Source organism: Podarcis liolepis (assembly GCF_965112155.1).
Source record: "Podarcis liolepis genome assembly, chromosome: 8".
Lineage (NCBI taxonomy): Eukaryota > Metazoa > Chordata > Lepidosauria > Squamata > Lacertidae > Podarcis > Podarcis liolepis.
The window spans coordinates 54,637,427-54,654,684 of record NC_139560.1 but is presented as its reverse complement, the minus strand read 5'-3'; the positions used below and the strand labels follow the sequence as shown (position 1 = coordinate 54,654,684).

The window sequence follows — 17,258 nt, the reverse complement described above, 5'->3', positions numbered from 1 at the left end:
AACTCAGGAGACAACTGGTGGGGGCCGCACCGATTCCTAATGACGGTTAGCACTATACATATGCCTGTGGGTTATTGGGTCTGGGCAGATGGGCAGGCTATGTAAGCCCGAGAAAAAGTCAAGAAGTACGAAACAGGATCCATCTGGGAACTGTCCTGGGCAGGAACTGAAAAATTCCTTCCTTTAGCAACTCCTTGCTTAGTTCCCATCTGCCTTGCTGCATCTCACTCTCTTGCTCTAGTCTATGCCTTCCATGTATGGGTCTATTTCCACCCACCATGACCAGAACCCTGAGGCAGGAGGTGGTGTTTGAGAGCATTGGCTAAATGGTTAGGAACTAAACCCTGCATCCTGCTGCTTCCTCTGTCAATGAAGATTGGAAACAAGTTCTCAAGTTTACAGGATGAGGACTATGGAACCTTACTATTCTCTTCTACTGTATACTATAATTCAAGCAGCGGAGCCTGGGAAACTGCCTTGGTCCATCTAGCTTTATATTGTCCATAGTAACTGGCAGCAGGTCTTCAAATGGGGTCCCCCCCCCCATCCAGACCAATAATTGATCCTGAGCCCTTCTGCATGCAAAGTGTATGATGTGACGCTAAGCTAAAAGCTTAGCACATGTTTGTTTAGCAGCTGCAATGAAATCAGGCAAGCAATCACTCCTTTAGGAAAAGTGAGACATTCGTGTATATTCTTATATGTCTTTCCAGTAGTTTATGCATGCTTAGCTTATTTCCTCAGGTTTTATCAGACAATGGAGCAGAGGTGCAGTGGTGGCATGTTGTCAACCATTCTGTTACACAGAGTTTGTTAGAATCATTCAATCACATAGCGGAAGTGACCACAAAGGGCATCTAATCCAACTTCATTATTATCATCTCTTAATTGTTTCTTCTTCAGGGTAAACATACCCAACTCCTTCAAGTTTCTTCACAGTTCTTGGTCTCCAGCCCCCCCTCCGCCCCAAACATTTTTTCTTCCTTTCCTATGGACTCATTCCAGTTTGTCAATGTCCTTCTTAAATGGCTTTAGAACTGGACACAAGACTCCAGATGAAATCTGACCGAAGCAGAATGGAGTGATGCCATTCCTTCTCATGATCTGAGCACAATACTTTTGTTGATGAAACCTAGAATTACATTAGCCTTTTTAGCAGCAGCAGATGCTGCTGCTGCATCACAATGCTGAATTGTTTTAGCTTATGGTCTACTAAAAACTCTAGATCCTTTTCACATGAATGCTGTGAAGCCAAGTGTGTCCATCCTCTGGTTCTGCATCTGATTTTCCCTACCTAAATGCATAAGAAATTCACTTGGTTAGTTTTGACCCACTTCTTCATTCTGTCTTTATAATCTTTGATTCCTTTTGGTCATCAGGAACTTCATTCTTCAAGGCACCACCAGCCTAGATATGCTTGGTATAGATACCACCCAAAGTCATAATCGCCTAGTTTGGTATATGAAACTTGATGACTTCAATCCAAGGTGAACATTATGGCCCCATAAACTCTTCTTCATCTTGAATTATAATGTGAGCTGGAGAAAAAATTCTTCCTCTCTGCCACTATTCCACTTACCTGTCTTATTGGAAGTCTCTCTTCCTCCACTACGCAATGCTGGCCCTGGTCCTAGGACCCAAAGGACTTCTAGCTTCCACGTTGGGCATCTGTAAAAGGGTCTTAGGCATTCTGACAAAACTACATTTTCCTACATTTGTTGTCACAGTAGTATTTGAGAGGCTGCCAGCTATAACGTCCTGCTGTTGCCACCAGTCTAACGAAGTCAGGCAAGAGTTGGTGTTCATACAACCTAGACGGGAAGTGCAAAATGGTCTGAAGAGGGATTGGAATACACCAAACTCTTTCTGCTCCACTCCCTGGCAAAAAGGGTGTTTGTAAAGCCCAAATCAAAGTAGACAGAATTCACTATACATACACTAGATGGTATGGGTAGCTTTCAATTTTATTGCTGAATGTACACAGGATGGTCAATCTAGACATTTTACCTATGTTTTGAAGAAAAATAAGACTAGTACTAATTTCCTCTGGAGAAAGGCATTGCACAAAACTATTGGCTTAGACGAAGTAAGCTCCCATTGAAACTAAATGGAATGTAAAAAAGGTAAAGGTAAAGGACCCCTGACAGTTAAGCCCAGTTGCGTACTACTCTGGGGTTCTGGCACTCATCTCGCTTTAATGTCTGAGGGAGCCAACGTTTGTCCGCAGACAGTTTTTCCAGGTCATGTGGCCAGCATGATTAAGCCACTTCTGGTGAAACTAGAGCAGTGCATGGAAACGCCATTTAGCTTCCCGCCAGAGCGGTACCTACTTATCTACTTGCACTTTGATGTGCTTTCGAACTGTTAAGCTGGCAGGAGCTGGGACCGAGCAACAGGAGCTCACCCTGTCACAGGGATTTGAACCGCCGACCTTCCAACCGGCAAGCCCTAGGCTCAGTGGTTTAGACCACCAATGGGAATGAAGTTTAACTAATTGGATGATCTATTAAAAGAAGATAGGCCAACTGGTGGTGGTCTCTGGCCTCCTTTGTTTGGGGCAATTATGACAAATTTAAGATCTAGATCCTTGCAAATAAACTTCTAAATATGATCCTTAAGGAAAATATTATCTAGAATGTCTTACACTCTTTAGCCAAGAGTCCTGTCAAGAACCCTGTCTCGTCATCAAATCTGGTAATTTTTTTTTTAAAGAAATATGTCTAGACAAGAACTGCAATGTAAAATGGAGTCCAGATTCAGCCAATTCTGCAAAAAGGCCTCTGAATCATTACCAACTCAGACATGCATCTCAGCATTTCATTCTGTTGAATAGACAATACATTTTTCTCTATGAGAAATCCTATCCTATTGGACATAACCACACTTAAGTATAATAAATTCTACAGCGCAATGGCAACCAAGTGGGATGCAACATTCGCCATCATTTCAGTTTTATTAAACACAGGACATGTCCTGCAGCAAATGCTTCTGCGACCCAATAATGTATCCTGTTTTTCCAGAACCATTCACAGAAAAAATAATAATAAAATGAAACACCTCTAGAAGAAGCAGTACTTGTTCTACGTGGCAAATATATCACAATTACATAGCTGCATGTATCTTTATAATTGCAGTTTGAAAGTGTATTGCATTAGGTTATATATAGTAGAGGTATGGGTATAAATCACTGGTAGTGTCCCTAACTCAAATACAAACATATATTCAGCTAAGTATGTACTTTTCATATCTTTTCACTTCAGCAAGTCCAACAAAAGCACTGCCATAACTCAACTGAAGTACAGGTGGATAAAAATACGTTTTTCATACAGCATTACAACTGGAAGTTGGCCTTGACTTTTCTGCTTCATTTGCCATACTGGACACTAACTAGTGAAGCATACTGCTAGCTATTCGATAGCAAGACCTTTCTGACACCTTTTAGCCCCCCCCCCCCTTACATGTTAAAGCAAAACACTGATTAATTTAAGCCCAGCCCTCAGAAAACTCTCAAGTACCAACATGTCCTTGTCCAACATCCAGCAGTACTATCAACAGATCGCCAGAAAACATTTGGAAAACCTCTTGTTGACGAAAACCGCACCAGTTATTAAAATTTCATTGCAATATTTGAGCTATTGTATTTTTATCTAACTGTATTCCAGCTGAATTGTGGTACTAAAAACTAGTTTTTAATAAAGTTTATGACCAGCTGCCCTGGGCCCTCGAGGATAAGGTGGGCTATAAAGCTAAGTGACTAGAAACTGCAGCAAGAAACAACCCCATGAAAAAAAGTATGCAAGGGCAAAACATATTGTGATATGTAACGGAAGGGTAGGAATACAACTGAAATGTGGCAAGTCTAACCCATGCTTTAAATCTCCTCTAAGTATAGAAGGAATAAAATCAGTCTACAGCTCACATGCTATCTTTGTACGCATAGTTTTTCGAGCATTTCTAAAAGATTCTTAAAATCAAAGTGTGACTTGACACTGAAATATATCATTATTGGTACAGTGTTTTCCTTTGTCACCACACACCCACAGGTTGAAGCTTCGTTGGATCTTCAATTGCTCCCTCTCCAGTACGGATAATTCTGTTGATTTGAGCAGCAGAAGCAAGCATTGTTTTATTTGGATACAGCTGTGGTTATGATGGCTGTAATTAATTGTTCAGTCAAAAAATGCAATACCGTGGTGTATGTGATGATTTAAGCACACAACAGCTTTAGTTTTCAGAGACAACTAAAAATAGTGATTTTAATTTATTCCTGCTGCCTACAATTACTCACAACCATGTATTTTTAAATATTTCCAGCCTATAAAAATTACTAATTTTTGCCACTTGTGTTTATCTGCCTTTAGACTTTGATTTGGATAAATTAAGCTCTCAAGTGTTCCTTGCTTTATGAAACTCTGCATGTTGTACACTTCAACACAAATAAATGACTTCTACCATTAGAGGTTTAAATAATGTAATGTATTTCATGCTCAGCCTGAAGCGGGATTCCAATGAAGTTGCTAATGCACGTAATGATTAAGTGTAACTCAAATACTAACTGTGTTGTTGAAAACATGACAGGCAATAATTTGGTCTATTATATTCTGCCATTTAATTGCCTAGTACAGACATTCTCTGACACGTTATGAAGCAATGATTTACAATTATTCAAGCTGCAAAGGTCAGAAAGTGACATTATAATCATCTACACAGAGATCCCCTTCTAATGCACAAAAAAATAGGTAATCTCACATAGAAATAGTTTTACTGAAGTTTCAACTTTCTATTTAAAGATTTATCTGGCCACAGAACAAACAGTTCACTTGCAGCAACACTAAGAGGCATGTGAAAACCAAAAGTACATTTCCGTCTCTTCGTAATGATACATTTAAGAATGAATCTTCTTTGTTCTCTAAGGGGAAGACTAAGCAGAAGCACTTTGAAAGCGCAAGTTATTGCTGTGCTGAAATAAGCATCTCTGTTCGTATAATCTAGAACTAATTTTTTAAAACTCAATATACACGTAATTTTTTTTATGTGACAAAATAAATCCCTGGTAGCAAACCATAGAAAAGGAGCAATATGAATACTTCAGTTTCAAATATTTGTAGACTGTCAACAAGAAGCTTTTGAATCCATGAAACATATCATTGATTTTAAAAAATACTAACATATGACATACCCCTTCAATTTACTTCACACTTCTTTTCATGCCTCTTTGAAATAACAACTATCGAACACATATTGATCATGGCACTGGCAATATTGCCATGGTCAAACTTCAAATGAAGTTTCAAAATACTTCTCTAAATGATGTGTCGGAGAAGAAAACAAAACAAAAAAGTTAACTAAATACACCCCCTTTTTAAGGAAGGGGAAACTGTGTACTGCAAATAATGATTTAAAATTTGATCTGTGGTCACATTTTAATAGATACATTTTAAAGTAATTGAAAGAATGTAGAAAAAGGACAGATAGGTTGACTTCAAATGATTAACATTTCTGGAGACGTAAAATCCTTCTACTGATTTCTGCTGCAGTCATTTTATTTATACATAGCAACTTAAGAAAAACAGAAAGGAAGGTAAATAACTCTAACGTAAGGTGTGTGTTTTTAAAGCTCTATATCCAAAAGCAAAGGCAAGGGGAAAGTAGATGTATTTTTAAATGATAAGTTGCTCATAAATTCTGTTTAAAATCTGAAGTGCTGAACAATTCATTTTTCATGTACCTGAGGCATAAAATCTCAAAAGTGCATGATAAGCCTTTTCAGTACATTCCACTATGCAAGCTTTTTTTAAAAAAACAAAAACAAAAAAACTCACACACACAAGTAAATGCTGGGAAACCAGTGAGATTTTTTAATTTTCGTGTCATGAACAACTTCATAGCCAGACTTCTGAAAATTAAATTTAAATAGGTAGCAGTTGGATACTCACTGAAAACAGATCCCTTCTCAAATAAGGGATGCATTTCCCATTCATGAACATAATGCAAAGGAAAACAATCACCACACATCTGCCGATAAGGAAATGAGTAGCAGACGGTTTATTTCAAATGCTGAAAGATTAGTAGCTTCCAATTTCTATGGCAGAGTATTTCTACTGTGCAGCTGGAAAAAATTAAACTTCGATTTGAAACAATAAAAGCAACATGCAAAAACACTGCTGTCTTTCCACCCACACCCCTTTGTGTCGACTGTGCTACACAAGATACAGTACATAAAATCTTCTGTTCATTTTTAGCATTTAGACTGGCATTACTTTACAAAGGGTTTTCACTTTCCAATTCATAACAAAATTCAAGGCAATCAAGGGATATCTTACATCCACAATTATCCACAGCCTTGCACTGACATTTCACCTTGTTTAAAAAAGAAACCCCAAACAGGTTGTGGAGCAATTGGGGAAACAAGTTAACATTCCACCTAATAGAAAGCTTGTTGTTTGGAATCTAAAAGTCACGGGATAGAATTTTTAACTACTGCAGAAAAGAAAACATAGTACAGGACCTTCTGTTTGTGACAAAATTACCAAGTTAATGTTCCTGAAAGATCACTTCACCTTTTAAAACATGATTTTTTAAAAAGGTAAATTTATAGCAATTAAAGCTAATGAAGAAATGCAGCACTAGCTGCTTATATTCAGGAACTAATAGGTCCACTGAGCATTTCGAAGATTATTTAGCCATCAATGATAATGAATTGACATTGTCAGTGGTGTTAATGTACCAATGCTCTAACCTGATAGCCAATCCCAGCAATTTTATGTTGCCACTTTATTTTTAATCTACAAAATACCCTATCTTTTTGGTGAACATGGCAGAAATATAGCACAGTGTATTATGCTACACACACACTAAAAGGTTGGCATATTAATTATTTGGCTGACAGTTCAAAGTGCACTGACCATCCTTCCTGCTTCGAATTCTCCTCTGAATTCATTACAATTTGGCAGATGACATTTCTTTACCAATTCAGCCATGGTTATGTACCAATAGTTTTGATTTGTATCAGATTAAAATTTATTATTTTAGCTGTTCAGAACAAAAGGCCTATATGAGGAAGACTTTTGTGAATTTCTCTTTCCATTAGCTGCCATGTGCACAAGTAACTTGACAGTATCACAAGTTAATTATGGAACATGACACAAGAACAATGAGATGAAATCTCTGGTTATGGCATTCAAAGGAACTTTGACAAAGAACAGATTTAAGTGTCCTGTTTTTTCGAATGAGCAACCAGAACCAGCAACTTCTCTCCCCCCCTCCCCACTCACAAATATGTAAGAAGATACTAACTGCAAGGGCTGCCTCAGTCAATGCCAAACCACCACCACCAACCCACAGACAATGTACAATTGGCTACTCATAGGCATCTTCAGGTTCTTTTTCTCAGAATCCATATTTATTCATTTTCAGGCCAAAGTTATTGGTAAGTCAAGAGCGTCTTCCGCACAGAATTGTTGTTATTTATAAGACAGGAGGCTGCCAAAATGTAGCATACACTGGTGGCATTCACAGCCAAAGGCCTGGAAGATCCTCCTCCGTTATTTTACAGTGGATAACTTTCATAATTGCTTCCACTGAGTTTTAAAGCAATTCAGCCATCAGCTCGCGATCCACTCCTCCCATCAGGAAATAAAACCACCCTTACCGATCTAACAGCACTTATTTGTATAGCAGGCACGTGAATCGGTGAGTTGCATTCTAATTTGTTTTTGAACATTTCCCTCACTTTGTTCGCAAGGCGTGTTTAATTGCAAGAGTTGACGGGATTAAAACCTGGCTGAAAAATATTCCTACCCACCCACCTCTCTGTACTGGCATGCACTGTGTGATCCATCTGAACCTCTGCCATTCTGCGTACTAGTCATCAGGCTTCTGCAGCAACTTAACTTGTTTTGAGGAAAGCGCTTTTATATGAAGCATATATTAGCTAATTCTTTTAGCATAATAACATTAAAATACACTTTTAATAGAAGCGCGGTACTAAAACCCACCTCTGAATGTCCTATGATGTACCATATATGCCATGGCATTTTAAAACCTTTTAAACATTTCTGCTAAATTAATTAGTTTTGCATTAAAGAGTCTCTGAGCCTCCCTATTAAATGCAACACATTTGAAGGACAATTAAACATTACGAATGGTCCTTTGGACGGAATAGCCATTACAAGGGGGAAAGGGAAGAAGAGGTTTTTCTGAGGCAATACAACATATGCAAGATGTCTCTGGTATATATATATATATATATATATATATATATATATATATATATATACACACACACACACACTCGTGTGCAGCAATATACGCAATTCTTTGGAAGTTTTCTTTCCCTGTGTCTCCTGCAGTGCAAAAACTCTAAGGGAGCCCATAATCTGTTAACTGAGCTCAAACTAGAACAATATATAGCACAAATGCATGTATGTGCACATATACACAAAACACATACTAAATTGAAGTCTATATTATTTTTCATGCCTTTAAAAAGGAATTTACAGTTCTCCCTGGCAATGTGAATGAACATCCTATAATTTAGTCAATTTACAGATTACAGGTTCAAATTGACCTTGTAGCCCATAAAATTGCTCATCTGCAGTACTGGATTAGAAGTAGGAAAAGAATGTCATAACTGTATTTAAGGAATTTACCATAACAATGGGAAGGAGGATATGCATGCATAATTTTAGCCCCTCTTGCTCACATCCCCATTTTGAATGCTGAAACAATGCATAGCCTACACTCCTCTCTGGTTAACCAAGGGAGGAACGGCTTCAATTTACTCACCCACAGACATGACACTTGTATTCCCTCATCCCAAGGTGCCTCTTGACATGGTTTCTGGCATCTCCTAGTTGAGCTGTTGCAAAGTGGCAAATCTTGCATTTGAACGGCTTTGATCCTAAGGAAAATTTAGCATAAAGATAGGAGTTGAATTAGAATATTATATTACCCTTGGATAAAGAAAGCACAGTTTGCGAAGAAAATAGCCTTTTAATTTTTTAATTTTTTTATTTTAAGTGGGTGGGTGTGGAAATTAATATCCAATATTTAACCTGTTTCAGAATCTTGCCTAGCCCTGAAAAGAAATTTTTCTATTGCATACATTTATAACTCCAGGGATACCGTTAGGGTACGTGCCACATATTTCTCATTAAAGATACTTCCCCGAAGTTCAAACACAAAAGTTTAGCAAGAGTGGGTTTTCATTAATGAGCACTCACTTATTATAGAAACAGTATCGATAATTAGAAGATGAGACACTTGGGGAACTTTAAAATGAGGCCACTAAACTTTTTCCATAGTTTTCACCCATTATAATGCGGTTAGAACTCAGGTTGCAACCCAGCAGAAGCCTGTTCTAGTTAATATCAATGGAACTCATACTGCAGTGGTTTCTGATGAACTGTGCCAGGTCGCACGGCCATTTGTTAAGGCGATCTTCCCCCTCCACTTGTACTCACAAGTGGTCTTGCAAAAGCAAAATCATAATCCATTACATCCTAGAAATGGCTAGAAAAATTGACTGCTGAAGATCATGTTAACCTCGAGTTTCACCATCTAGAGAGGCTTTCGCAGCATTATTTACCATGGCTTGTATCCAATGGTGTCCTTCTGCTGATGGAACACTCCTGGATTTAATGGAGGCTTCCATCTGTAGAAAAAGGGGTGATTTTTATTTATTCCCCCTGCACCGCTGTGGCCCCACAAAACAGCTTCAGAGGTCAATCAGACACTGTGGAACAATGCGGAAAGTGTTGCAAGGAACTGCATGGGGGAAGATGAATTGGGAAAAAATGGTTTTCCTTCCCATTTTTTAAGGGGAAGTCTCTGCTGGATCAAGGAGCCTGAAACAGAAGGTAAACCGTTGGATACAGCAGAGATGAGGAACCTGTGGCCCTTCAGACATTGCCGGACTACAATTCCCATCATTCTTAAACATTAGTCATGTTAGGTGGAGCTGATGGGAGCTGAAGTCCAATAACATCTTGAGGGTCACAGGTTCCCCATCTCTGAAATACTATAAAGAAGTATTTTAAGTTAACTTTTAAAAATGGTTATGTGACCTGAGAGTTTGGGAACTTCCATACTTTGCATGAATGTTCTATCCCATAGTCAAACACAGTGCTTCTCAAAGCTACTAACACTTAAAATGTAAAGGGTTGCTAAAGGCCATTACTTCAAAAAGAGTGAGAGCCATTCCTGCTTTCCCAGTGTATCTGGAGTTTTTCTCAGATGCCCTTGTTGTTTCCAGGCATGATCATGATCTGAGGAGCACAGAAAGCTGCCTACACCGAGTCTTGTCCATCTAGTTCTGTATTGTTTCCAACAGCGTTTCCCAAACTTGGGTCTCCAGACTCTAATTCCCATCATCCCTGACCACTGGTCTTGCTCACTAGGGATGATGGGAGTTGTAGTCCAAAAACAGCTGGAGACCCAAGTTTGGGAAATGCTGCTTTACAGTCACTGCAGTAGCTCTCCAGGATTTCAGACACGGGTCTCTCCCAGTCCTACTTGGAGACACCAGGGATTGAACCTAGGACTTTCTGCATCCAAGGCAGATGCTTTACCCCTGAGCTACGGAATTTCCTGTGGGTGGATGTGCTTCATGTAGAGGGTGCTTAAGTGAAAGACTGCTCATGCACAATTTCCACAAAAGTCCACCAGCTTCATTTGGTAAGAACTGGTGTACCTTTTAAAAAATGTTCAATATGTAAGATAAATATATTTGAGCAGATTACCTATTTTGACTATGCTACGCTCTCTGATAAGGAGTAAATTTAAACCTTAGTACCGATATTTTAGGCCTATCTTGCTCATACGCTTTTTTTTCTTCCTTTTTGACAATACCGAAAGAATGATTCATTGCCTTTCTGTTGCAATGACATGCGGTGTATGAATATACAGTGAATAAAATATTACACCTTTATGACTGTTTTATGGTCAGGAATTTATGATTATTCTGAAAACTAGAAGTATTGACATTTTGGCTATTATTTATTTCAAGAACAAACTTTAACTGCCTAGAACAGACCAAAGAATTATAGGATTTCCCCACCCCCACCCCCACCCCACAAGAAGGCAAAAGTCGCTTGTTCTTTTGCAACACAATCAGGCCAAGAAAAAAAAAGTAAAACAGTACACTGCAACTGAAGTTGACTTTCTGATCAGATTGAGGCAATTATATTATCACAAAAATGCAGTCATTAAACCTGGCAGGTGTCAGTACTGGGATATTAAGTGGCAACATATCATTTTAAAGTATGTCATGACCCTTTCCAACTTTTATAAGACCAGCAGATCTCTCTATATCCATAAATCCCAGAATTGCAGTTAAAAGTAAGTGCAATATGCTTGCAGATACTTCATATTATATTTGGGATATGTTTTGTGAAGAACTTCCTCCAATATAGTTAAGCATAATATGAAATATGGGATCTTTAATAAATATACATAAAAGAGCTCGGATAAGAAAAATGTTACAGTACATCATACTTGATCAATGAACCTTTCTGCTGTGCCCTTGAACACAGAATATCTGCAAAGAAGACTTTGTTTAAATTGAGGATCTTGGTTAAAAAAAAAATTCAGAGTCTTAAATTTCAATTTAATTCCCAAAAGCTGACGAAAAATGAAGCATTTAATTTTAATCTTCCAACAGAAATAAAAAAGTCAACAGTACTAAGCACGGGCAGACAAGGTTGAATATTTCACAGTTCAATGACAATGAAGCCAGATCTCTTAATACTTCCATTTCTACTGTTAGAAGTAGATGTAAAATATATTTAGCACCTGAATGGTTATATCTAGTCAGCTTTATATGTTTAAATGTCAAAAGCAGGTTGAGTCTGCAGCTAACAGCGATCACATTCTATCAATCAAACTGGAAAATTCCAGTTTATTTAAATTATCCTGATAAAACTGAATTAACCATTAATTTAGCAGCATTCCGTATCAACACTGCATTCTATAAAGGGACCTATGAAAATAAAATAAATTTGAGTAAAGTCAGTCTACCTCCACATTAAATACAAAGTGTTGAAGTTGACGATCTAACTCACCAGTTTAAAGACTGATTAGGTAATATATAATGCCAAGACTAAGACTGGCTATGGTAAAGCAGTCTATTCGTATTTATATGTCCATTTTATTTCAAAAAGCTAAAATATCCTGCAGCTTCAGTCCCACTTTCATTTGGATTCTTTTCCCAACGGAAACATGTTAAATTTGTGCCAATTCTGTTATCACTGGTGCTCCATGGGCTCTAACCACACACTGTTCTTCTTTAAGTGTCAAAATTCCAGCAATACTATTGAGCCCATTCAACCTTTACGCCCTGAAACACTTACAAGTTTGGGGCCAATTTTGACAATGTGAGAATCATTCCTTGCAATGTTACATTCATTTTTCATTATCAACAAAGATTGTAGCATCAACAGCAACATGTTGGATTATGATTATCATTCCGTAATTTGAAAGATGTTGAATTATAGGTTATTAATAGTTAAGTCCCATGCATTTTTTAGCAACTAGGAGGACCAGGCCAGTGTAGTTTAGTGGCTAGTGTCATATTATTACTTAGGAGACCTGGGTTCAAGTCCCTACTCAACCATGAATCTCACTGGGTGACCTTGGGCCAGTCACTATCCCTCAGCCTACCCTACCTCACAAGCTTTTTGTGAGGATAAAATGGAGAGATGGGATGTACACCAGAGGTTGTACACCAGAGGAAAGATGGGATAGAAATTCAATACATAAATAAATATTAGCAATGGTTTTAACAATCAATTCCACAACGCCAATTGCCCACCATGAAAAAATGCTTTGGAAATAGAGAGGAGTTCCAGCATGGGTTTGTGGTACAGGGCCAACTACTCACAAGAAAAATGTCAAACAAGGCCATTTTAAGAGTGTAAATTGTCACATAGACCATGGGTGGGGTGGGAAGGCTGATCTCTGATGATTTGCAACAAATCATCAGTTTGACATCCAACGATCTAAACACAGCAATGACTAAAAGACTCCCCCCACCCCATGCCCTAAATTAGGCTGGTGAAACAAAGAACACTTGGGAAAAACCAGGAGTTCTACCCAGAGCTTTTTCCCCAGTTCTGGCACCTCTCAGGTGGCCACCAGTGCCATTATAAGAGAACAAGGAAGGCGTTGATGGTAGGTTCTGACAGCTCTTTTTCTAGAAAAATAGCACTGGTTGTATCCAAAAAGCAGTGCTGAGCAATGCATCCATGACTGGACACGGTAGCTGGCTACGTCCCCAGAAGTTGACTTTTTTATCCTGAGCTGCTATTTTGAACCTGGTCCTGATCCATAGCCTTCTAGTAGAAACATGTAAGTTGATCTCAGAGAGCTGAAGCTTGCCCATCCCCGCCATAGAGCTTTGCCACTCTATGTCTTCCATTCCTTACCCTGTCTATTATCTATAGCTAAAACTCCCAATTATGCCTTGGCAATTAGTGCAATTTCATCTTTCCAGTGCACCATGCCAATATCCTTCCTACCTCTTAAATTAATTCAAAGTCCTTCCACTAAAATGTTGCCTTTTGTTTCAGTTTTTAGCAGAAAATAAGAGATGCTGAGCCGCCACCAGTTCTTGAGAAGCCAGGCTCCTCCCTCCATCAGATGTTGCCTCAGGGCAACAGAAGAGAAGGAGAGAGGAGGGATACAGGTACATTCCCACCCGTGCAGTGGAGAGACTGGTACCTTTCAGCTCCTATTCTCCTCGATGTTTCCATCCCAGCTGCTTCTTAGAAGAACTGGTAACTAAGAACTGGTACCTGAGTTTGCTTATTTCCCCCTCCATCTCAATCCATTTTTCTTTAGGGTCATGTCTTTTTATACTGCAAGCTGCAGGGGTAAGGACTGTCTTGTTTTCATCAATCTGTAAACCACTCTGTGAGTCTTTTTTGGCTGAAGAGTTGGGTTGTTTTTTTAAAAAAAAATCAGATCGATAATGACCCTTTTTCTCCTGCATCCTCACTGCATCACTATCATTTTCTACATCAATCTCATAGGTCATTTTCACATCACCCTCCTTTTGGCCACCTTCCCTCGTTCATTGCCTCAAGTTTGTCTGTTCATTTGTGCAAGCTCATCTACGGTGTGCTCATTTCCTCCTTCCCTGCTCCCATTTTCATGACATCAAGACTAAAACTCCATCTCAAGTCCCTGAGCAAAATCAACTTTCTCCACAAAGCCTTGCCAAATCCATGGCAGCCAAAATGTTCTATGCTTCCTTCTTCCCAAGTTCATTATTCTCCTGTCCTCTCCCTTACACTTTCATTTTATTTACACTGTAAACAGGCATCACATTAGATCAGCAAATAACCGATTAGCAAATAAATGGATGCTGAGTAAGTTCTACAAATTGGGAGTTACCATTTCTCTTAATGGAATTTCCAGCTAATAACTGGTAAAACTCAAATCCCAGCTGAATTACAAACATAACATTTTCGTTAAAGGGTCACACTTATTTTATAACGCACCTTTGAGAAGAGTTCTTACAAAGTGGCTTCAGTTCTAGCTTTCCTTTAAAAAGTTTGAGCAACTGAAAAACTAAATGCACAAACAACCAAAGTAAACATAGTGAAGCACACATCTCCCCAGTTTTGACTTTTCCATGACTACTATGCCGTTTACTATCTATAGTTTTAAGACCTCTCACTTTTTTCCATAGAATGAATAAAGTTTCAGTATCTGATGTGGCCCTTAGTTTAAAGGAGACGATTCCCATTTAGGGCACATATTCACAATCTTGATGGCTTCACCCAAAGTGCAGTTGCTCATAGCATATAAATGGGGCTACAAATTGAATAATAACAATATTTAATAATAATTTCATCTGCTGTCATAATTTTGTAGTCCAGGAAGACTGCATTTTGTTGCTATTCGATCATAACTCTGCAAAGGTCTTTAGCTGTAAATTATCTTCAGAATCAATGGTGTTACTTAAAGCTTATGAAAAAGGAGATGGAAATGGAAGAGTGAAGTCCAGATCTTGATTAAGACAAATTACTTCGTACAGCTCTCATCTCAGAACCACTGTCCTAGCACCACTGAACAGCAGAGATAGATTAGCCAGCCCAGAGATTAAGGATCCCTTTTTGCATGTCAGCAACAATGGAAACAATTTCCCCATAGCAAGATCCCTTTCTGCGTTGATCGTTGTCAGACAGTTGTCTCTGTACAGCCAGGGTAGGGCAGCTATGGTCCTTCCGATGTTGCTGGACTGAAACTTCCATCAGCCAGCTGATATTGTCCTATCTGGGCAACAACTGGTGGGAAAAGATCCACAAGACTGGCTTTACCCATGTGCTTGTAAGTACAGATGTTTTCATAGGCAAGTGAAATCTCACCATGTTCAAGCTGCTCCCACACCACTGAAATTAATGCAAGAAGGATCCCTAAATAAAGGGATAAAGGAAATGTTTTAAGAACATTTGAATTCTCAATTGAATGGCTGTTCTATGCAGGCTGGAGTACAGAGGGAATGAAAGGTAGGTAGGGCCCATGTAAGCATTTTCCTCCCTTATTTCTCAATGTTTCTTAGTGTGTTTAAGTATACAGCACTAGTTAAGTCTCCATCGAAACCCTGCTTAGATTTTTAAATAAGCATTAACTCTGAATGCCACTTACAATTCAGTGTCACAGATTATTAAATCAATGTTTGCTACCAGTTTCCCTGCAATGTCTTTCTTCCCCTCAACACATACCCACTGTATGGTAAAACTGAAATGTTCTGGGAAATTACAAAATAACAGTAATATTGCATTAATATTTTGAAATTCGTTTGGTGATCCTTCAGAAGAGATCTTCATAACAAGAGATTTCTCAGGTCTCCAATAGTCCCGTACAACTACCAGAATGCCAAATAAACCACCAAAAACACACACAGTGATTTAAGCATTTAAGCACATGAATATTGGAACACTGAGTCTTGAGCACATTAGTATCTCTGCCAAGCACATGATTAACCCTAACATTTGTGACTCCCACTGAAATCATAAGCAAGGAAAGCACAGAGATAGGTGAATATATATTTTCAGAATTCAGGCTGCTAATTAGGCATGCAAGACCCATCTAAATTGGAAGTTGAAAAGTCCTCTACCTCTAACCTTTCTGTTGTTTTTCTTGACACTTCCTCATTTTCACTTGTCAAAGTGTGATGGACTTGCTTGTTATCCACTACATTGTATAACCTCCCCCTTTGCTACGTGAGAAGCTTTGGAATCAGGGAAAGGAAACTCTCTTTATTTTCCACAATTTGGAATCCCTAGTTATTGGTGAGGGGGAGGGGGGATTTTGAGAGAGAAACACTTTAAATAATGGCATGTAAAGAAGCAATCCTGCAACCCTACACATGCTTACCTAGGAATAAGTCCCATTGAACTCAATGGGCTTCACCTCTGAGAAGACCTATGTAGGATGGTGGCTTTGCAAAGCTGAAATCCCATAACCACCTGCCTGAAAGTATGCCCCACTGAATTCAATGGGACATACTTATAAGTAGACATATTGGATCGCACTGTAAAGCTGTTATACTAAATGCAGATGAACCCAGCATCTGCTTCAGCTGTTGGTTTGCTCCTTCCGCTCCGCCTGCAGGCGCATACAATTGTGGGGCTCTTCCTTGGCCTCTCAATCTTGGCGTCCAAAACCCATTTATTTCTTTATAGAACTGCTTTTATTGGGCCGAAGATGGGAAGAAACATTGCATAAAACATTCAGTAAATCAGAAAATATGAAGAAGGGGAAGAAACCAGGAATTAGAGGAGGAAAAACCTCTTCCAGTTAACTATTAATAAAAATACCAGCATTACTATTTCATGTGCATAAGCAAAGTTATCAGAAAAGCAATTCATTTTAAAGGTGCAGTGAGAAAGAGAATAGATTAAAACCTCTTCTGTAACTCTTCCTCCCCAAAAATTATTTGCAAAATGAAATGGTAGATATGTGTTGTCACCCAAAAAAAGGTTCCTTTGCGGCACATTCACATCTAATGCAAAGCAGAATAAAAATACACTCATTGATAAGACATGCACAAGATGTTAAAAAGTGTGCTAACTTTTACTAAATGTTACAATCAATGATGTAACTTATGTAAGTAGGGTTGCTTTGTCATATATTGATAGTTACCTCACTTTCACATCCACATTAACTTGATTTTAAATGCAATTAATACATATAGTCAAGGAAGACTAATGGACTACATTCTGCACTTAACCTGGTGGACATTTTCAAAT

The 17,258-nt window shown here is 38.6% G+C and overlaps 1 protein-coding gene across 1 annotated transcript in view; it reads right to left on the bottom strand.

Moving 5' to 3' along the window:
• ZNF407 (zinc finger protein 407) overlaps window positions 1-17,258 on the bottom strand; it is a 337,553-nt gene that overhangs the window by 295,138 nt on the left and 25,157 nt on the right. Inside the window, exon 3 of the mRNA XM_083518448.1 lies at window positions 8,788-8,902. Coding sequence (XP_083374574.1) covers window positions 8,788-8,902 — 115 coding nt within the window. The remainder of the gene's footprint in view (window positions 1-8,787; window positions 8,903-17,258) is intronic.